The sequence below is a fragment of the Podarcis tiliguerta genome (assembly GCF_965153285.1).
Source record: "Podarcis tiliguerta genome assembly, chromosome: 2".
Lineage (NCBI taxonomy): Eukaryota > Metazoa > Chordata > Lepidosauria > Squamata > Lacertidae > Podarcis > Podarcis tiliguerta.
The window spans coordinates 112,124,618-112,146,335 of NC_139535.1; the positions used below are offsets into that span (position 1 = coordinate 112,124,618).

Consider the following 21,718-nt stretch of genomic DNA (forward strand, 5'->3'; position numbering starts at 1 on the left):
CAGAAAGTACCAAGGCAGTAAGTTGTAGGTGGTGATGTGAAGGTCTATCTTGGTGTTCAGATAGATAGGACCAAAAATGGCAGTTTTCTACTGAATCAAAAAGGCAAGATATTGCAAATGTTTGAAAAAGTTTGGCATGACAGAGTGTGCAGGTGTTAGAACACCAATGGAAATGGGTTTTGTAAAAGACAATGAGTTCAAGGATAGTGCTGAATTCAAGCGTGCTGAAATCTTTCAGTCAGCACTGGGAAGCTTACTTCATCTTTCGCAATGGAGTAGACCAGATATTGCTTACGCTGTTAACTTACTCAGCAGAGAAGCTTCAAAACCTAGTGTAAATGCATGGAAAGGAATTCAAAGAGTATTAAGATATTTACAATACACCAAAGATTTTTGCCTTGAATTATCTTCGGAAGGACAAGCACAGATTACTTGTTGGGCAGATAGTGATTGGGCAAATTTAAAGGATAGAAAATCAGTGTCTGGCTGTGTAATAAAATTTGGTAACTCTCTGATTGGGTGGAGATCCAAGAAACAGAACCTGATTGCTTTGTCGTCAACAGAAGCTGAGTTCTGTGCCTTATCTGAGTTATGTAGAGATCTAGAATTTTACAAATGCTTGGCACAAGAGATGTATGAAAAGGCCATCACTCCAATCACTGTATGGGGTGATAATCAACCGTGTCTTAAGTTAGCACAAAATGGGCAGTTTAAAGGTCGTACAAAACATTTGGATATCCGCTTTCAAAATGTTTGTCAAACTGTAAAAACAGGAATTGTTAAATTAAATTACTGTCCCAGTCATGAAAATCAAGCTGATGGTTTTACAAAACCGCTTGGGTTTCAGCGGCATGAAAACTTTTGTGAAGAAATGGGTCTGAAGTAATTTTTTGTTTTTGTATTGCCAGCGAGAGGGGGTGTTAGGGTGTGAAACCTAAGACGCTGGCAAATTAGCAATGTCATGTGACTTTAAGTAGTCAAGCTCGTTAAGTTGTTAAGTTGCTCAGTATATAAAGAGTGTTTGTTTTCTCTGCCTGTTGTGGGAGTGCTGGACGTGAAGCAAAATGTGTGAAAGCTCCGGAGGTGTTTCTGTTATCTTTCTGCAATAAACCTGTCTTTGGAAAGACAGGCTTCCCTGTGTCGTTTTTTTTTGCTGCTGAGACTTTGGAGCTTGTACTGCAACAAGAATCTCTGCACTGGACTTAATTAATACTCTGCAAAGAAAGCTGTTGCTGGTGGCGCAGCGGAAGCGCTTACTGGACCAGTACACAGACTCTCTTAGTCCGACCCTCTGCAATGCAGGAATACGTAGCTATCCCATACGGGAATCGAACTTGCAACCTTGGCGTTATCAGCCCCATGCTCTAACCAAATGAGCTTATCCAGGCTGATATGAAGGTGCTTTCAGCCTTGGCCAAGACCAGCAGAGGCACAAAGCAACAGAGGCAGTCAGTTTTTACTTCTCATATCTCACAGGGTCTTCTCATGCCTCAGAGAAGGCATTGAGAGTTTATTGAAGGGACATTGGGAAGGGGGCTGCTGGCAGAAGGAAAACTTATATCTGAAGAGCCACAGGTTCCCCATCCCTGGTTTAGCAGCTGGAATATTTTGAATTCCTTATCTGGTGTCAGGATCTTTTGCAAATCTTTCTTGGAGTATTTTACTTTTTTTCTGCAGTTGGGCATTGTTTGACTGCACAGTAATGAAAAATAATTTCTGATTACTACCTTTTTGCTTTCGTTTCAAGTTTTTCATGCTGTAACAAATGAATATGAGCGTCTGCTGAGTCTTTGGGTGTCAGCCACTCTGGACACTTGGAAAGACAGCATGAAAATGTTTTCATAGTAACAGAAGCTCAGACTAAAAAAGGTGGAGGTGTGGTAAGAGTTGTTAATGACCAGTACAAGACACTACCCAGCAAGTAAAGTGTGGGTATTAATTTATTGTTTACTTTATTATTAAATTTGCATACCACCCTTCATCCAAAGATCTCAGGTTCACAGCAAAAAAAGAGAAAGAGATAAAAACAAAATACATAAGAACAAACATAAAACAAACACATAACCTCCCATCTACTCCTACACACACATTTAAAATGGCATACAATATTAATCAGCCCAAGGCCTGGTTGAAGAGGAATGCGCGCCTCCTTGGGGAGATTATTCCACAAACGGAGACCCTGCAGAAAGGGCCCGTTCTCATGTTGCCACCCTCTGGACCTCTTGTGGAGGAGGCACACAAATAACAGCCTCAGATGATGATCGCAGGTAGGGCTTGCAGCCAGTAGCATTCTTTTCCCAGACTATGATTTAGAATCATAGACCAAAGGTTCATGTGGTCCAGAATTCTGTTCCCAGCAATGGCTGGGCAGAAAACTCCTATCAGATGCACCTGATCCTCAGGCAGTCTGCCTCTTGACACAAAGGTTCCATTTAGTGCAGGCTTCCTCAACCCCGGCCCTCCAGGTGTTTTTGGCCTACAACTCCCATGATCCCTAGCTAGCAGGACCAGTGGTCAGGGATGATGGGAATTGTAGTCTAAAAAAAACATATGGAAGGCTGAGGTTGAAGCCTGATTTAGTGCTTTGTTGAAAGCAGGGCTGGGTAACCAGACTCCCAGCTCCCTTCAGCCCCAAGCCAGCATAGCCAGCGGCTAGAATGATGTGCTTTGTTGTACAACAACATCTGGAGGACCACAGGTTCCCCACCCCGGTTTAAAACCTCTCCTCCGTGAGTGACTCATTCCCTTACACAATGCAAAGTGTCGTTGCAACATGTCGTTCATTAATTGATAAAATCTTGTTTTCAAAGCCAGCTCCGATTTACGGTGCAGATTATTGCAGCTTACTAAAGTAAATAAATTATAAAAACCACAGTCATTGGGAACATTTCAGAAAAGGCATTTGTGGCGCTTGTACAGCACCCTCTCTCCCACAGGAGGAAATGCTCTTTCTAAAATGGTGCCTCCTCTGCCATGCAGATGTGTCACCTAAAGAAAACCAATCATGCTTGCTTTCATCAGAATAATGCGGTTATGTGGAGATTTAATTGATCTTTTTCACGGGCTGACAGTTCTACTTGTTTTGTGTGTTTTTTTCAGATGATCTTATTTGAATTTTTAGTTACATACTGTACATACACATACGTTATATTTCACATTTGTTCTTGCTCTCTGGAGCTGACTTCCCTCCTTCCTTCTTCTGGCTTTTTTTGTGTCCTCTTTGACTTTTCGCATTGTCTTTGTCCGTTTTCCACAAGATTGTAATTCTTCATTTTTTCCATTAAATGTCCGTAAACAAATAAATCTTTCTATATATACAAATTCTTGCTGTCTGTCTATATTCATTTACAAATATTGTTCAATAATAATCCTAATATACATTTTTAATTCATTTTGATATTATTATCCAGTAAATTTCTTGTATTTTTCCGTTATGAGATATTATTTTAATTCTATTGGTTTCCCTATTTCACATCATCTCTATATATAACATAAATTTTCCCCATTCTTTTTGATATGTTTCATCCCCCTGATGTCGAATATTTGCTGTTAATTTGGCTATTTCTGCGTACTCCATAACCTTGTACTGCCATTCTTCTATTGTAGGCAATTTTTGCTGTTTCCATACCTGAGCCAGCAATAACATCGCCGCCGTTGTTGTGTATAAGAACGGTTTCTGGTCATTCTTGTCAATGTCTTCTCCCACCATTCCCAACAGGAATGACTCTGGTTTCTTCAAAAACATATGACAGTTCTACTTGTTACTGAAAAATTTCTCTTGCTAATTCATGATTACCATGTGAACAGATGTGTAAGCCTTGATTTCCCTTCCTGCTTTTGTACCCAGGAGGGCAGAAGGAATGATGTGCATCTCCTAGTCAATCTCTGGGCGGTTTATCACTTTTTGCCACATCAGAATGTGGTGGAAACGTACCATGTACAGTGGTGCCCCGCAAGACGAATGCCTCGCAAGACGGAAAACCCGCTAGACGAAAGGGTTTTCCGTTTTTCAATGCGCTTCGCAGGACGAATTTCTCTATGGGCTTGCTTCGCAAGACGAAAATGTCTTGCGATTCTTGAGGGTTTTTTTCGCTCCCCAACCCCTTTTTCTAAAGCGCTAAGCTGCTAATAGCCTTTTAGCAGCTAATCCGCTAATCCCTTAAGCCTTTAATAGCCGTTAATAGCCCTTAAACTGCTAATAGCGCTAATAGCGGTAATCCGCTAATGGGCTTGCTTCGCAAGACGAAAAAACCGCTAGACGAAGAGACTCGCGGAACGGATTCTTTTCGTCTTGCGAGGCACCACTGTACATGTTGCCAGATGATAACCATTTCGGTAGCATAATGTTTGCTAGAGTTATGGCAGAAGGGTAAGGGAATCCATGAACACACCCCACCCCATTCAGGGTCCTTCAGAAGGCTTTGATCCTCTTGTCTGGGTTACAAAAGTTTGCAAGACGTGTCTCTAGGCAGGTTGCATCTTGGAATAATATCTCGCTTTATTGGCCGAGGGAGCCGGCGTGCAGCTTCCGGGTCATGTGGCCAGCAGGACTAAGCCGCTTCTGGCGAACCAGAGCAGCGCATGGAAACGCCATTTACCTTCCCGCTGGAGCGGTACCTATTTATCTACTTGCACTTTGACATGCTTTTGAACTCCTAGGTTGGCAGGAGCAGGGACCGAGCAACAGGAGCTCACCCCGTCGCGGGGATTCGAACCGCCGACCTTCTGATCGGCAAGCCCTAGGCTCTGTGGTTTAACCCACAGTGCCACCCGCATCCCTTCTTTGCAGTACCCCTGCCCAATTATCATCTTGTGTACAGAGAGGGTTGCAAGAGCAGTCATACTTGACAAACCTGTTGGACCGTTCCTACTTTCAGCCCAGAATTATCAACCTAACTTAGTGCAGGTGGTATTTGTTTTGGAGGGTTCGTCACACCCATACATTTGCCACCGCAGACTGAAAATTGCGCTGGGCTATCTCTAATTCAGAATTAAATAAATGCTCGAATGCTGGTGCATGGTTGTATTGTGCATTTGTGATGCCTATGAAAGGTGCTTATGTGTTTGTGGTTCTCCCTTGAAGGTGAAATGACACAGAACCTTCCAGGTGGCCCTTCATACTTTCAATGTGACCCTGAGATCTTATGATGAAGTGCGGTATATAAATCTAATAAATACAAAAATATAAAAGTAATATTGAGTAGTTGCTTTAGGCAGCTGATTCTATTGGGTGTGCCATTTTCCTGCTATCAATCTCCAGTTGTGAGCCCTTGTTAAAGGGAAGAGGTTTTGCTTCAGGTGCAAAAGTAAAAAGGTAAAGGTACCCCTGCCCGTACGGGCCAGTCGTGTCCGACTCTAGGGTTGTGCGCTCATCTCACTTAAGAGGCCGGGAGCCAGCGCTGTCCGGAGACACTTCCGGGTCACGTGGCCAGCGTGACGAAGCTGCATCTGGCGAGCCAGCACAGCACACGGAATGCCGTTTACCTTCCCGCTATAAAGCGGTACCTATTTATCTACTTGCACTTAAGGGTGCTTTCGAACTGCTAGGTGGGCAGGAGCTGGGACCGAACGACAGGAGCTCACCCCACCACGGGGATTCAAACCGCTGACCATACGATCAGCAAGTCCTAGGCACTGAGGTTTTACCCACAGCGCCACCCGCGTCCCTTCAAAAGTACCCTTAGGCATTAATCCACCCACATTCCCAAATTATTTCTCTTGCTTATACAATTCTTCCAGTGCACTTTATATGCTACAGATTTTACAGAGGCGACAAGCCTTAGTTTCCCCTCTGTCTGTGCTGGAAGTTAGGAAGCTCTCTTGAGGGCAGATCCAACACATTAATTTGAAGGACATTCAACACACATTCAAATCTCATGACCTCCCCGCAAAGAGTCCTGGGAATTGTAGTTTGGGGGGGCACTGGGAGTTGCAGTTCTGTGAGGGGAAACTACAGTTCCAAGGATTCGATGGGGTAAGTCATGTGCTTTAAATGTATGGTGTCAATCTGCCCTAGTAGATATTCCAACACAGAAAAGTGCCTTATTACTTAGACTGGTTCATTTAGCTCAGTATTGTCCACACTGACTGAGGGTGGCACTTTAGGCCCTACCTACGGGACCGCCTCTCCCGGTATGCCCCATGGAGAGCCTCAAGGTCCATAAATAGCAACACCCTAGTGGTCCAGGGCCCTAAGGAAGTTAGATTAGCCTCAACCAGAGCCAGGGCCTTCTCAACACTGGCTCCGGCCTGGTGGAACGCTCTGCCTCATGAGACCAGGGCCCTACAGGATCTGATTTCTTTCCGCAGGGCCTGTAAGACAGAGTTGTTCCGCCCGGCCTTTGGCTTGGAGCCAATTTGATTCCCTCCTCCTCTTTCTTTTTCCTTCTCCTCCTGTGATGAGGCTGCATTTTAATATTTTAATGTTTCAGTATTTTAATGTTGTATTTTAATCTTGGTTTTAAGTTGTATTCATTCAACTTGTTTTTATTATTGTTTGTTAGCCACCCTGAGCCCGGCCTTGGCTGGGGAGGGCGGGGTATAAATAAAAATTATTATTATTATTATTATTATTATTACCTAGAGATGCTGGGGATCAAAATGGTATTGTGTTCCCAACAACCTCATTACTTTAACACTTGAGACAGAAAACCCCACAAGTGCCTCCCCCACTCTTCCTGGGAGTAAAAATAATCATTTCCTGTCCTTTCGTAACACCCCAAGTCAGTGTGGCTTGTGGCAGCTGTCTCAATCTGCCTCATAGGGCTGGTCGTCTTTCCACATAAGGTATAGAAGTCTCTACGTAATAAAAAACAACAACACCCGTAAATGCCACCGTTCCTGTGAAAGAATTAGGTGGTAATTCTACTTCTAGCCTGCAAAGTGTGTGCGGTAAAAGGTGTATCTAAAGGTAAGTTTGCAGCACTCCTGCAAGTTGCCTTTTTTGGCACTGGTGGGAGAAATGTCAAAAATAATGGTTATTGGCAGAGATGTTATACCAACTAAAAGGATGAGTAGGTACAAGTCTGTGGATAGAAAGGGTTTTCTCTGGGACCTGCTCTTCATCCAATGAGCTATTTTATCTCGCTGCAGAATCCCTGTAATACCCAACCACCCAGTAGCTACTGCAATGTCCTGGTGCAGTATTTTTTACTTTTCTAACAAAAAGGGCCATCTAATCTACCCCCATAATTTAGCCCGGACACTGAAATCCAGCTCTGAGTGCTTTCTGGCAGTTCCGTCGCTGTGAGAAGTGAAGTTAAAGGGAACCAGGCAGAGGGCCTTCTCGGTAGTGGCACCCACCCTGTGGAACACCCTCCCATCAGATGTCAAGGAGATAAAGAATGACACAACTTTTAGAAGACATCAGAAGGCAGCTCTGTATCAGGAAGGTTTTAGTGTTTGATGTTTTATTATGTTTTTATGTGTGCTGGAAGCTGCCCCGAGTGGCTGGGGAAACCCAGCCAGATGAGTGGGGTATAAATAATAAAATTATTATTATTAGATTAAGATCATGCTGCAGGAGGAAGGGTTCAGTTTAAATTTATAAATTTCTAGTTACATTCTGAGTAGTCCTTCATAAACATAAAGATGTAAACTGGAGGCAGAGATGTCTAAACAGCGTACTACTTATAAATTACTTTTAAAAACCTGTACTTCTGTAAACACAAACAAGGCCAAGTTCAGGTTTTTAATGTATAGAGTTAGTTGGGCAACAATCCTTGAGACAAATGAGACTTTGGTGGCAGAATAACGTTTTCTACTTTGGGCCATCTCCCTTTCAATCCAGAAGGCAGAGTTTTATATGTTTGGAGTGGCTGGGAGTTGAGACTAGAGCATTGGGTGACCCAGGTTCAAATTCCCAGTTCATGCAAAGAGCTAGCTGACTGTGGCCCAGTCCACCATCTCTAGAGAATGGGAGAATCACATATGCTCACTTAAGCTAATAAAGGTGTGAGACAAATGCAATAAAAAAACGAGTAAATAAAACCAGAAGGCAGATATTTGCAAAATGTGGAAAGATAAACAAGGCATCATAGTCCCAGAACTCCAGCGAGTGCAGAATGCTGCAGCGAGGCTCCTCACGAGGTCTCTGCCATGGGAGCATATTCACCCAGTGCTTTTCCAGCTGCACTGGCTCCCGGTGGAGTACAGGGTCAGATTTAAGGTGCTGGTTTTGACCTTTAAAGCTCTTCACGGCCTAGGACCCTCGTACTTACGGGACCGCCTCTCCTGGTATGCCCCATGGAGAGCATCAAGGTCCATAAATAGCAACACCCTAGTGGTCCCAGGCCCTAAGGAAGTTAGATTGGCTTCAACCAGAGCCAGGGCCTTTTCAACTCTGGCTCCGGCCTGGTGGAACGCTCTGCCTCATGAGACCAGGGCCCTGCAGGATCTGATTTCTTTCCGCAGGGCCTGTAAGACAGAGTTGGTCTGCCTGGCCTTTGGCTTGGAGCCAATTTGATTCCCTCCCCCTCTTTCTTTTTTCTTTTTCCTTTCTCCTCCTGTGATGAGGCTGCATTTTAATATTTTAATGTTTCAATATTTTAATGTTGTATTTTAATCTTGTTCTTAAGTTGCATTCATTCAACTTGTTTTTATTATTGCTTGTTAGCCGCCCTGAGCCCGGCCTTGGCTGGGGAGGGCGGGGTATAAATAAAAATTATTATTATTATTAACACAGTAGGTGAGCTTTGAAAAATGTTTGCATTCCCACCCAAGGATTCCCCCTGCCCCCTTTCCACCCAGTCTGGTATTCCCCAAGTGGCTCTGCAATTCAGGGTCAAATCTCTTTGGAAGGGCGGGGGTTACTGCCAAAAATTGGACTTTTAGAAGTCAACTGCTAAGAAGGGCATAGCATGCACGGCCCATTTTTTTCTCTCTAGCATTCACGGATTTCAATAAATGAGCTGGCAGAAATGGAGACTGTAACTTATAATATGGCTGGTGAGCCTTTTAATAATAAAAAATAAGGAGTTTGCAATTTTCTCCAATATGGCAAGATTAACGCAGTCAACATGAAACCGTGTCCCTTATTGAAATTTTGGCAAGCCGAACATTTCTGGCTTGAAGTCACTCATGGAGCGGAGGACCAGGGTTGCTTCCTTGGTTAACTCTTTCGCCAGCTGTTCATCCGGAACCATGACCACTTGCATGCCGGCACTTACACCTGACTTGACCCCGTTGGGCGCATCTTCAAACACGAGGCACTTTTCTGGAGGGGCCGGAGGGTCAAATTTCCTTGCGCAGACCAGAAAAATATCAGGTGCTGGCTTGCCAGCCTTCACTTCTGGGTGATCTCCCAGCACAATATGGTGAAATAATTGAAATATGGCCTGGTGGTGGACTGTTTTCATGTCAAAGGCCTCTTTAATGGAGCTACTGGCCACAGCGATGGGTATCTTGTGCTGATGCAAATGGCGGATGAGTTTTTCTGTGCCCGGCAAAAACTCGGATTTGGGGAACAACTCTTTCTTCTTCTTCTTACTTTCTTCCATGAGTTGGTCTGGGCTTATGGGGAGGTCCAGGGCCTTTTGAATCATCACCACTGCTTCGGCTTCCCTTCTGCCCATGATGGAAGATTTCACCTCCCAAGTGAACTGTTTACCGTAGCGGCTGCACACATCATTTATCACTTCGGTGTAAATGGTTTCGGTATTCAGAAGGGTGCCATCCAGGTCAAAAATGACGTGAGTGACGGGCTGGAGAGGTTTGGAGCTGGTGGCCATCAGGTCGACCTCCGACCAGTTGCAGCTCAACAACCGTCGAGCAAAGCCGCTGGGTAGGTAAGCCGGCTGCGCGCCCGCGCGCGCTGCCGTTGCCCGGACAGCTTCTATGATTTCACCCTCGCTCTGCAAACTGCACCCACAATTCTATGTCGTATTTTAAGGTGGCGGCAGCAGCAGCAGCAGCACCTTTGGCTCTGACTGTCGCAACTTCCCCTCTGAAAGCTGTTCCCCACTTAGGGAACCGACGGCGTCCGTGGGCTGCTTGCAGCAATCGCAGCGAAAAAAGCTGGCGGTGAAACAATATCAGGGGAGCCCGTGGTGCAAAAGAGCGGCGGCTCTCGATCTCTTGACCACCGCGACCCTGTGCGTGCAGGTCTCCCTGCAGGGCTGGAGAGCCTATGGGCATCCAGGCTACTGGACTCCCAGCTGCTATGCAAACTGGGACTGATGGGAATTGGTAGTCCAGAAGGCGAGAGGTTGCCCAAGCCCAGCCCTACGGACTTCAATCCGTTTATTCTGCACAGGGCAACATTTGGGGTGATTTGTTTCTGCACTGTCGATTGGCTTTGGTCTTCCCCCTTTACTGCGACACTTGCTTGGGAGTAAGACGCCTTGAAATCGGTGCGGCTTACTCCTGGGTAAATAATGGCAAATGCTCAGGATGCATAAGCGAGAGGCGGCCGGTTCACCAGAAGAGCACGTCCAGTCCAGTTTCCCCTGTAAAAAAAAAAAAGTCTCCTCCCCAATGGGCGTAGCCGGGGGTCAGGTGCGCAGCTGCCCCCAATCTATCAAAATCAATACAAATCTGAGGTTTTGCCCTCCCCAAAACAAAAGCCTGCCCTTCCTAACAAAAATCCTAGCTACGCCCATGTCCTGTCCTCCCAATAAATGCACGCGAAAGTACCAAAAATCTGCAACACCGAGCAAAATGATAATAATAATTTATTATTTGTACCCCGCCCATCTGGCTGGGTTTCCCCAGCCACTCTGGGCGGCTTCCAACAAGGATTAAAAATATACATCAAAAACCGACCAAGACCCACTTCGCCAGCTTTCTGCAAGAACGGTGAGCCGAGGATCCGATCCCTTTCACGCGCGGAAGGAAATCAGAGAACTGAAGAGTTGGAAGGGACCCCCAGAGTCATCTAGTCCAACCCCCTGAGATGCATAAATCTCAATTAAAGCAAACGTGACAGATGGCCACCCATCCAACCTCTGCTTTAAAACCTCCACCGTTCCACTCTTCCTGTCAGAAAGTTTAGTCGGAATCTCCTCTCGAAAGTTCAAATCCATGGGCAATGGGACTTTGCCGTAGCCCATCATTGGCCGCAGCAATAACACACGCGATCCTATGCAAAGCGGCAATGGATTCCGGAGGTAGGGCTCGCTTGCAGCGAATCCCACGAGGCGCTACGCTGTTTCCGCAGCGGGGAAGCGCAGCCCGGGAAAGGCGGGGCTTGCAAGGCGGCGACGGGGATTGGCCGCGGGCGCCGATTTGAACGGGGAGCGCGCGGGGCGCGGTTCCGCTTGCGGGCTCGCTCGCTTGTTTGCCTCGCGCGGCTGCCGGTTAGGGAAGCGGCCCCGCCGACTTCGAGGGGTCGTCGGGAGACTGGGGGTAAGATACTGGGAGTGTGTGTGTGGGGGGGGGTGCGCGTCTACACGGCGCAATCCGAATCCGAGCCGAGTCCTTTCTATAGTGGCAGAGAATATATAGAATATATCTAAAAACCGAACCGCTTTTCTATCCCGAAAGGTGATGGAGTCCGAGCCCGGCCTGGGAAGAGGGTTGTGGGGTGTTTTTTGGGGAGCCAGTGTGAACGCCCCTCAGGGCGGAATTCGGTTTAGGTACTGGCGGGCTTGGGAGGCGTTTGGTGGCTTGAAGCGCATGGGTTGCATTGAGGTAAAAGGTGCCCTTCAAGGCGTCCTTCCCTGCCCCCAATAGACTATAAATGCCGTCTCGATTCGTTAAGGATATAGCACGGCTTCCAATGTAATTGCGAGGTTTAGCCTGTTTTCTTTATTGCTGCTTCGTTAATAGCGTTTTGTAGATTGTTTAATTATTTGTCAGTTGTTTTATATGAGTTGTATGAGTTATATGAGTAGCCGCCCAGAGTGGCTGGGGAAACTCAGCCAGATGGGCGGGGTATAAATAACAGATTATTATTATTATTGTGCTGTGTTTGTGATGTTCTGTTATGTTGTTGTCATTAATTTATTGCTGTTTGTTCTTGTTTATTGTTCGTAAACTGCTTAGAGGTTCATTTGAATGAAAAGTGGCTTGGCAACCCAATCAATTACCTCTTTTAAATGACCTAGCAGCCAGGCTCTTCATATGCTCCATATGTAGCGAGAGGAATTGGCATGCACGCAACAGTGAGAGACTCAAGGGGTGTTTGTGTGTGTAGCAGTCCAGATATGGAAGCATTTCTTGAGCTCAGTAAGCTCTGGTCTAGTTGGGACTTCCTATTTTATGGTTTTCTATGCCAACACACAGTTGCCACCAGTAGCAGCCCATTTTTTCAGGTGTAAATTATTGCTGTTTAAGCACCAAGATAGGAGATGTGACTCAAAGATTCTTGCATTGCAGGGGGTTGGACTAGATGAGCCTCAGGGTCCCTTCCAATTCTGTGACACTAACGATTTTGTACTGTAACAAGGTAGGGATGAGGGAGGTAAAGGTACCCCTGCCCGTACGGGCCAGTCTTGACAGACTCTAGGGTTGGGCGCTCATCTCACTCTAGAGGCCGGGAGCCAGCGCTGTCCGCAGACACTTCCGGGTCACGTGGCCAGCGTGACAAGCTGCATCTGGCGAGCCAGCGCAGCACACAGAACGCCGTTTACCTTCCCGCTGGTAAGCGGTCCCTATTTATCTACTTGCACCCGGGGGTGCTTTCGAACTGCTAGGTTGACAGGCGCTGGGACTGAACGACGGGAGCGCACCCCGCTGCGGGGATTCGAACCGCCGACCATGCGATTGGCAAGTCCTAGGCGCTGAAGTTTTACCCACAGCACCACCCGCGTCCCACTGATGAGGGATATAGGACCAGGCTAAATGAGAGAGAGAGAGAGAGATCTGGCTTAGCTCTGTGTATAGGCTGGTAATTTTATTTGTATTCTTACTTTCTGCAGGATGCAAGATGAAGTTCCTCAAAGACGTGGATTTTGTGGCGCGGACCAGCACTTCCCAAGAAACTCTGACTTTGTTGTCTGAGTTGAAGGTAATGCTGCTAAATGTGTTGATAAAGAATGGCTTTTGAAAGAGGGTTATATGGCTATTGTTCGCCATGATGGGTAAATGGAATCCCGAGAATTAGACACAGTATATATTTTTTTCCTATTTTTTTTTAATTGGTTTTCACAACATTATAAACAAACACATAAGACAAACAAACATAAATCATAGCCTTATTGAAAATTACACTTATTAATATTGTTAAGTGACTTCCTCGCTTCCCCTTGGCTGGATTTCATTGCATATCCTTTTAACGGTTTTCCAAATCACAGTTCTTATAAAATTTAACTTAAACATTAACATCCTTAGATCTTCACATTATGAAATTAAACATATTTACTCATCACTTAACATAAATAAAATCCTAAGCCAATTAAGCATCTGCAAGCTGTTTTCAGTTAATTTAACTTAAGATATTTAACTAAGTTATCATTAAATTTAATCCACTGTTCCTGATATTCCTCCTCCTTCTGGTCGTGGACTCTTCCTGTTAGGTTGGCTAGCTCCGAAAAATCCATCATCTTCATCTGCCATTCTTCTATCGTTGGTAATTCTTGGGTTTTCCACTTTTTAGCTAACAAAATACAAGCAGCAGTTGTGGCATACAAAAATAATTTAACATCTTTCTTGGGCAATTCCAAACCTGTTATTCCAAGAAGGCCTCTGGTTTCTTTATAAATGTATATTTCAACATTTTTTTCAGTTCATTATAAATCTTTTCCCAAAGTCTTTCACCTTGGGACAGGTCCACCACATATGATAAAAGGTTCCTTCCTTTTCTTTACATTTCTAACATATATGGTCACAATTAGGATATATCTTTGCTAATTTTACAGGAGTCAAATACCATCTGTACATCATTTTCATTATATTTTTCTTTAAAACAGTACATGCGGTGAACTTGACCCCTTTCTTCCACAATCTTTCCAAATCCTCGAGAATTAGGCACAGTATATCTGAATATGAATACCAGTTATTGGGGGATAAATAGCTTGTGAGCTTTTTGGAAACCTTTAACTGACCATTACTTAAGTTGACATGGCTGTTTTTTAGCTGATACGGTTCCTGGTGGTGACTTGCATGGGGTGTTCTAACAGCCTTCCTGTGTTGAACGTAGGGCTGTGCTGGGAAAAGAAATACCAAATCTCACAATGCTCAAAAGGGACTCTGGATGCATGCTTTTCTGTTTGTATAAATTAGTGATGGAGAACCTGTGGCCATCCATATGTTGTTGTGGGACTCCAGCTCCCATCATCCCTGACCATGCTGGTTGGGACTAATGGTGGTTGAAGTTCAGAAACATCTGGAGGGCCACAGAGTTCCCCATTCTTGGTACACATAGTTACATTGCCTCCAGCAGGGGCTTAGTAAACCTTAAAAGATGGTGAGATGTTCTAACAATGATATTAAAAGTCTCCTCTCAATTTCAGGAATGCCTTGAGGGGGAACCCAAAAATGCAGACTGCCCAGGCCAAGCCTCCAAACAGGTCACAGTGTGTGATAGAATCCTACGAGCTTGCATCCACAGGCTTGGTGAAGGTTTGGACTGTCCTGCTCACTTGGAAAGTCTCCAGGCCCTAGCCGAGGCAGCCTATGGCGGCTACACTGCAGCAAGGCTCCAGTATATTCCCCTCTACTTGGAAAAGTTGCTGTTCCATTTGCTGAGGGGTATGGTTGCTCAGGGCTCCTTTGATTCTTCCCTAAGGTTTGCTGATCTCCTCTATGGGGAACTCTTGAAGTACCAGCCTCCCCAGGTGCCTGCTGATGACTATGCGGCTGTTGCCAAAAGCACCTTTGGCGTGCTGTGGAAGAGTGCGGACGGCAGGGCTAAACTGGACAAGACTCCGGCAGAGTTCAGGGCTGTGCTCTCTACCCATCTGCAAGCTGTACGCTTCTTGATGCTTCTGGAGAACGATGCCGGCAACCTCTCGCTTCAGGAGGCCCCGTACTTCATCTCCAACGTGGCCCGGCATGCCTCCATTGCAGCTGTGGTATTTGAGGCCCAGCGAGGTCCTCTGGGAAAGGAAGAGGCCCATTTTCTTAGTGCAGAGTTCTTCCAGCAGTTGGTTGCTGCCCTTCTGGAAAAGAGGGGTGTGGATACGCATTTGGCCTTCCAGGACTGTCTCTGCATCTTAGAGCTCACTGTGGTGAGGTGCCGTTACCTCTGCAAAAGTGGCTGCTTCAAAGAGAGTGATGAAGTTCTTCAGCAATTCAGAGGCTACTTGAGAAAGTCCAACAATGAGGGCTGTTTCTTTAGTGTGGCTTTAGACGTACTCTCTGCTGGAATTGAGCTGAACAAAGTGTTGGTGCAGACTGAAGGTTCAGTTGAGCCCTTTTTCATCCAAGCTACTCAGGCTCTAAACTCCTCACCAGATGCTCAAGAGCCCCTGCTTAGAGTGCTGACTGAAAGCTGCCAGTTGCTCGTAACCCCTTTCTCTGGACTTGCAAAGAACAGCAAACAGGGCCTCTTTAACCTGCATGATATTCTGGGGATCTCTACCTTCATGGAAAGTTATGTCACATTACTCCAGAAGCTGATGAGTTTAGTGAGTAAAGCTTTCCCTGCCTATACTTGTCCTGGATGTCTTTGTGAGAGCAATAGTGCATGGCTGAGATGTAAACAATAGGGTTTTATCCTGGATTTGGGGAGGGGAAGGTGCAGACTATGCAGAGATTCAACGAATGTGGTTCAACGAACACTTAAGGCTTTCAAAACATGTCTTATTCCATTGGTTTAGCCTAGGGGTAGTCAACCTTTTCATACCTACCGCCCACTAATGCATCTTTCTTGATGGTAAAATTTCCTTACCGCCCACCAGTGCTTGATGGAAGGAGGATTCAGCTTGTGCCGTAGAACCCCCTACCGCCCACCTAGAATCCTGAAACGCCCCACTAGTAGGGACCAGGTTGACAACCCCTGGTTTAACCTGTGTGGGCAAGAGGAGGTGGGAGGGGGTAGGTAGGATACCGTAAATACCTTTGCTCTGCTATTGTGAGATCTAGAAAGTTGATTTTCACAGTACAGCCTTTTATATAGTTGCTGTGTGTGTGAGAGAAGAGGGGGCACAATCAGATTTTTAGAATGCAAATGTTAGCGTTACATCTCAGAAATATGTTTTCCAAGTTCTCATCTATTGCATTTTACATTGAAGTGTGAAAAGACTTTGTAAACTCTGCCAATGGTGGTAGGTAGATTAACAAATTGTATTTTTCCTGTCTCAAATTAAAATAGGCCAGTTCCTCTGCTGACACTAGAGTGCTACTGTTTTTGTTTTAATGGGATTTTTAGGAGGGCTTTCAACGCATTAAAGGTTTTGTGAGTAATCTTATACAGGTTTGACCCGGAATTGTTCCAAATACTTTCTGTTGTCTTTGTCTTCTATAAGGTTCTGCCGGAGAACATGAGACAGCAGCAAACTCTGAAGAAGCAAATGTACCACTACTTTCAGATATACACGACTTTGGTATCTGATACTCTACAGACTCTGCAGGTAAGTCTGTCTTGAATGGACAAAAACATTCAGTTTGTGGAAGTAAGACTGAGGTTGTCTTCCGTGGGCAGGATAAACAAGTCTTAGTCTCTTTAAGTTGTTTGCTGCCTTAGTTGGGGAGCTTTTGGTCTTCTGTCCAAATGTCTGGTAGCAGGACTGTGAAAGACATTTGCCTGGAGATTTGTTGAATTGCTGCTCCTTGTCAGAGTAGACCAGGGATGAAGAACCTGTGATCTTCCAAACACTGCTAGACTGGAACGCCCATCATTCCTGAGCATTGACCATGCTGGCTAAGGTTGATGGGAGTTGTAGTCCAACAACATCTGGAGAGCCACAGATTCCCCATCTCTGAAGAAGACAGTTCTGGGCTAAATGGAACTTTGATCAAACAAGGAAAAGCTCACTTTTATCACCTACCCAATTCCTATACAGCTCCTGTACAGTACCTCGGCTCCTGAACACCTTGGGAGTCGAATGTTCCAGCTCCCGAACAATAAAAAACCAGAAGTGAGTGTTCCGGTTTTCGAACGTTCTTTCAGAAGCGAAACATCCAACAGGGCTTCCACAGCTTCCGATTGGCTGCAGGAGCTTTCACCAGCCAATCAGAAGCCGTGCTTTGGAAGTCGAATGGACTTCTGGAACGGATTCTGTTCGAATTCTGAGGCACGACTGTAAAGACAAGATACTGACATGGTTCCTTTCACATCAACAGAACGCCCATGGTTCATAAATAAGAGAAAAGTGTGATTTCTTTTTAGCTGTGAACGTGGAAGCTGACCTCTGAAGGGCAGAAATATAATACCTCGACTGTGTAATGTGTGGCACAAGCCTCTTCTCCTACCAAGAATGCACACATCAAAGTGAGCATATCTTGTTAAAAAACCAATAGGATGTGATGTGGCTGTCTTATGCCTTGAATGAGGAACTTTTGATTCTGTAAAGATCTGCAAATCAAAATTTAATTGACAGGCACATTGAAAGATGATGAGAAATTGCTAGCTTATCCTAATCATGCAAACAAATGTGTGTAAGTTCCAAATTGCTTAGATAATGAGTTGATGCACAGGAAGAATAAAATAGACACAAGTACTTGTGGCTGGAAGGCATGCAAAATTAAGGCTGAAGTCTTGGGCCACAAAGTAATTAAGATTAATTTATATGCAAAATACTGTGGTGTGTCAATGGCTGCAGGGAACTATAGAATCACCCTATACTTAAAAAGAATATTGCCTGCTAGGTACTGGAAAGATAATATATTGAAACTAAATTGATTAGCAGTTTGGATTAATACAATTAACAGTGATGAAAATGCAGGAGGAGTTTAAAGAAGCCTTGGTTAGTGAATTATATCAAAAGAAAATAAGGAATTTTGGGGACAGAGACTTAATTCACGCTTCTCTGAGAATGTCATACCGTATCAAGACGATGAAGCAGGCAGTGTCTGTAAAGTGTTCAGAGGAGCAATACATTTATTAAGCATATATTAAGTATTTGAGAAATAGTGAAGTTAATTATTTTGGAATGTAAAACTTTTAACTGTGTTTTCTTGCAGTTTTTTCTTCACTTTCATACTCTCTTAACCTCTTATGCTTTTCTATGCTCTTTTCTATTCTTGTATCATTATATTTCTAGTAATAATACTTTATTTAAAAAAAGAAAAAAAGGAGGAGGAGACTGCAGCACACCCACAATTCCTCAATCATACCATATCAGGTGCAGCATAGTTTTCCTAACTGACCCTAGGTACTTTGACCATTGAACTTGATCAAGTACTACCTGTTGCAGATGCCCTGTGGTGTCCTGTTGCTTTGAGTCTTGAAGTTCCCCCTCCTGTTTTAATTCCTAAAATTTTTGGATTTCCACACAGGGGTCGGAATCTGCAGCACTGCCAGAGTTACTGGTGTATCTTCAGAAGGTTGTCACCTGGATGTTGGATATGCTGGTAGGACTTCCCAAGAAAGAACAGGCTGAGTACCTGGATTTCTCAGGTTGGTTTCCAAGACGAACAGCTGTCTTTCTCCAGCTGTCCGAGTCTGAAGGTGGGGCAGATGCAGCTGTGTACAGATCAGTTGGGGGCCATAAGAATGAAGAATGCACTCTTCATTTTTGGCATCTCAGTCTCTGAGGTCCACCTTTCTCTCTTCAATAGGTGTGTGGGTGGGTAGATTGCCTTTGGCAAGCTGAACTTGCTGGAGAACTTGGTCACTTGCTAAAATTCTGATGGATAATAATAATTTATTATTTATACCCCACCCATCTGGCTGAGTTTCCCCAGCCACTCTGGGCGGCTCCCAATCATATGTTAAAAACAGTGCAGCATTAAATATTAAAAACTTCCCTGAAGTTCAGATGTCTTCTAAAAGTCAGATAGTTTATTTCCTGGACGTCTGATGGGAGGGTGTTCCACAGGGGGGGCGCCACTGCCAAGAAGGCCCTTTGTCTGGTTCCCTGTAACCTCACTTCTTGCGATGAGGGAACCGCCAGAAGGCCCTCGGCGCTGGATCTCAGTGTCCGGGCTGAACGATGGGGGTGGAGACGCTCCTTCAGGTATACAGGACCGAGGCCGTTTAGGGCTTTAAAGATCAGCACCAACACTTTGAATTGTGCTCGGAAACGTACTGGGAGCCAATGCAGATCTCTCAGAACCGGTGTTATGTGGTCCCGGCGGCCACTCTCAGTCACCAGTCTAGCTGCTGCATTCTGGATTAATTGCAGTTTCCAGGTCACCTTCAAAGGTAGAGCGCATTGCAGTAGTCCAAGCGGGAGATAACTAGATGGGTTTGGGATTGGTAACTGAGCGCCCCATGTATCCCAAGGGCCCCTTTTCTTGGTTCTGTCTCCTGAGGCACAAGCAAGGGGCTCCTCAACCCCCGCCAGAGGTGTGAGCGTTAAGAAGTTCTGCTAGAACTATCTCAGCATCTGAGTTGTGCGCAATCCTGATTAACAAAGGGGTAATGAGCCGCTGAAGGTGTGTAAAGGGAAAAACCAAATCGCTGTTTCTATTGACTCTGAGAAAGAGCTTGTTTAAGAAGAGACCTTCACCTGCGTCTTGATTTTGTGCAGAGTTTTGTCTATAATGGTCCTTCTGCCCTTGGCTAGTTAAAATTTGATCAGCAACCCGAAATCATGATGGTAAACAACTATGGCTTCTTTAAGCTCATTACCTATTCAGAACAAAGTTTGAATGGGCAAGTTTTGGACTAAGGAGAAGAGCTGTAGCTCAGGGGTAAAGCATTCCAGTCTCAATCCCTGGCATCTCTAGATAGGGCTGGGAGAGACTCTAATCTGAAAATCCTAGAGAGCTGCTGCCAGTCAGTGTAAAGAAGAGTTTGGATTTGATATCCCGCTACCTGAAGGAGTCTCAAAGCGGCTAACATTCTCCTTTCCCTTCCTCCCCCACAACAAACATTCTGTGAGGTGAGTGGGGCTGAGAGACTTCAGAGAAGTGTGACTGGCCCAAGGTCACCCAGCAGCTGCATGTGGAGGAGCGGAGACGCGAACCCGGTTCCCCAGATTGCAAGACTACCGCTCTTAACCACTACACCACACTGGCTCAGTAAATAATACTGTTATAAGGAGCTTCCTAGTGGAAGTATCCTGGACCATACAGGATCAGTTGGGTCAATTGGATTTCTCCTTCAGGAGATGAATCAGTAATCGGTTTTGTAGTTTTCTGGCATAAGTAGGTTTTAATACCCATTGAGGGTCCACAGCCTAGGACCCTCGTACCTATGGGACCGCCTCTCCCAGTATGCTCCATGTTGAACCTCAAGGTCCATAAATAGCAACACCCTAGTGGTCCCGGGCCCTAAGGAAGTTAGATTAGCCTCAACCAGAGCCAGGGCCTTCTCAACACTGGCTCCGGCCTGGTGGAACGCTCTGTCTCCTGAGACCAGGGCCCTGCAGGATCCGATTTTTTTCCACAGGGCCTGTAAGACAAGAGTTGTTCCGCTTGGCCTTTGGCTTGGAGCCAATTTGATTCCCTCCCCCTCTTTCTTTTTTCTTTTTCCTTTCTCCTGTGATGAGGCTGCATTTTAATATTTTAATCTTTCAATATTTTAATGTTGTATTTTAATCTTGTTTTTAAGTTGTATTCATTCAACTTGTTTTGATTATTGCTTCTTAGCTGCCCTGAGCTCGGCCTTGGCTGGGGAGGGTGGGGTATAAATAAAAATTATTATTATTGTTGTTATTATTATTTGTTATTGAAGGCGGCTTTTAAGATTGGTTTTCTTCTTCTAACAGCATACTGTATATCACGGCTGGCATATAACTTATACTGTCATAAGATGTATGCAGAGTCTAACTCTTTCGTGGAGCTTTTCTGCAGACGCTTGGTGAAGGAGGAGATTGTCACTTGTTCAGATTTGCCTACAGAAAAGGTAATGAAAAGTGTTGCTTGTAGTGTGCTAAGCTGGTATGGAGGAGACACACGGGTGAAATTCCGTGATCTACAGAACATGCATCTGCAGGTTGCTGATTTCCCTGAGCTCTGGATAGACTCTCATTTTGTTTAAGTTCAATTTAGCATAATGTGATGGGAATAATAATGAGCTTGGCCCTGGGTTCAGATCCCCAGGATTGAGGGATGGAGGTTCTCGGACAAATCACTCGTAAAGTTTAACTCTGTGTTTAATTACTTTGAAAAGCTAGGTCATCTGAGCTCAAAGGAGCTTACTTATAAAATGTGTAGGATTGTTGCTTTGACTTAACTCGGGGGTGGCCAACATGATGGCATCCTCCAAACTTTGTGTAGTGCAGTTCCCATCATTCCAGGCTGTGCTGGCTGGGGCTGATGGGAGTTGGGAGTCCAACAGTATATGGAGGGTAATCTATTGTCCAACCTGTTCAAATGGTACTCAGAGGCCTGCAACTACTGATTTGGCTGGCTGACTCAAAATGTTTAATTGCAGCCCTCCTCCTTGCCTCCTCTGTTTTTCAGCTCTTTTCTGTGGACCGCGCGATGTTCCAACCCTTCTGTCTTGGGCCTACTGTTGTCTTACACCTCTGCCTACACCTTCAGTAGGCTTTTGCTCCTCCCTATCTCTCCCCCACCCTCCCAAGTCACATCTTGGGTTTTCTAGCAGTGGCATCCAGAGGTTTGAGAGCAGACAATCTGTGACATCAAGGCAGTTCAACCAATCACTGCAGGAGGCTTCATCACCACGTATAACCGATGAATAAAGCCAGGAGCTTTTTGACAGAAGAGCCAAATAGAAGTGCAATAACCTTTAATGAGTTGCCAGGATTTTTTGGCAACTGGATGG

General features: G+C 45.1%; 3 protein-coding genes across 4 annotated transcripts in view; 1 reads left to right on the forward strand and 2 right to left on the reverse strand.

Annotated features, from left to right (window-relative positions):
- Positions 1-21,718, reverse strand: part of CSAD (cysteine sulfinic acid decarboxylase) — a 742,174-nt gene that overhangs the window by 429,323 nt on the left and 291,133 nt on the right. The window lies entirely within an intron of this gene.
- Positions 8,929-9,923, reverse strand: LOC310671663 (pseudouridine-5'-phosphatase-like). Its single transcript, XM_083428047.1, has one exon. It carries the CDS (start codon positions 9,726-9,728, stop codon positions 9,033-9,035), a length of 696 nt encoding a protein of 231 aa, XP_083284173.1. The 5' UTR covers positions 9,729-9,923; the 3' UTR covers positions 8,929-9,032.
- Positions 11,154-21,718, forward strand: part of ESPL1 (extra spindle pole bodies like 1, separase) — a 43,732-nt gene continuing 33,167 nt past the window's right edge. The window contains exons 1-6 of one of the 2 annotated variants that reach the window (XM_083427179.1): positions 11,154-11,343; positions 12,858-12,946; positions 14,391-15,506; positions 16,347-16,451; positions 18,319-18,439; positions 20,697-20,833. In XM_083427179.1, coding sequence (XP_083283305.1) covers positions 12,866-12,946; positions 14,391-15,506; positions 16,347-16,451; positions 18,319-18,439; positions 20,697-20,833 — 1,560 coding nt within the window. In that variant the 5' untranslated portion in view covers positions 11,154-11,343; positions 12,858-12,865. Of the gene's footprint in view, positions 11,344-11,379; positions 11,574-12,857; positions 12,947-14,390; positions 15,507-16,346; positions 16,452-18,318; positions 18,440-20,696; positions 20,834-21,718 lie in introns of those variants that run through there. The other variant, XM_083427180.1, reaches the window with a different exon arrangement.

What these genes read in the sequence shown, in the direction of transcription:
- LOC310671663 (XM_083428047.1), bottom strand. Translation starts at nt 9,728, where the DNA reads ATGGCCACCAGCTCCAAACCTCTCCAGCCCGTCACTCACGTCATTTTT.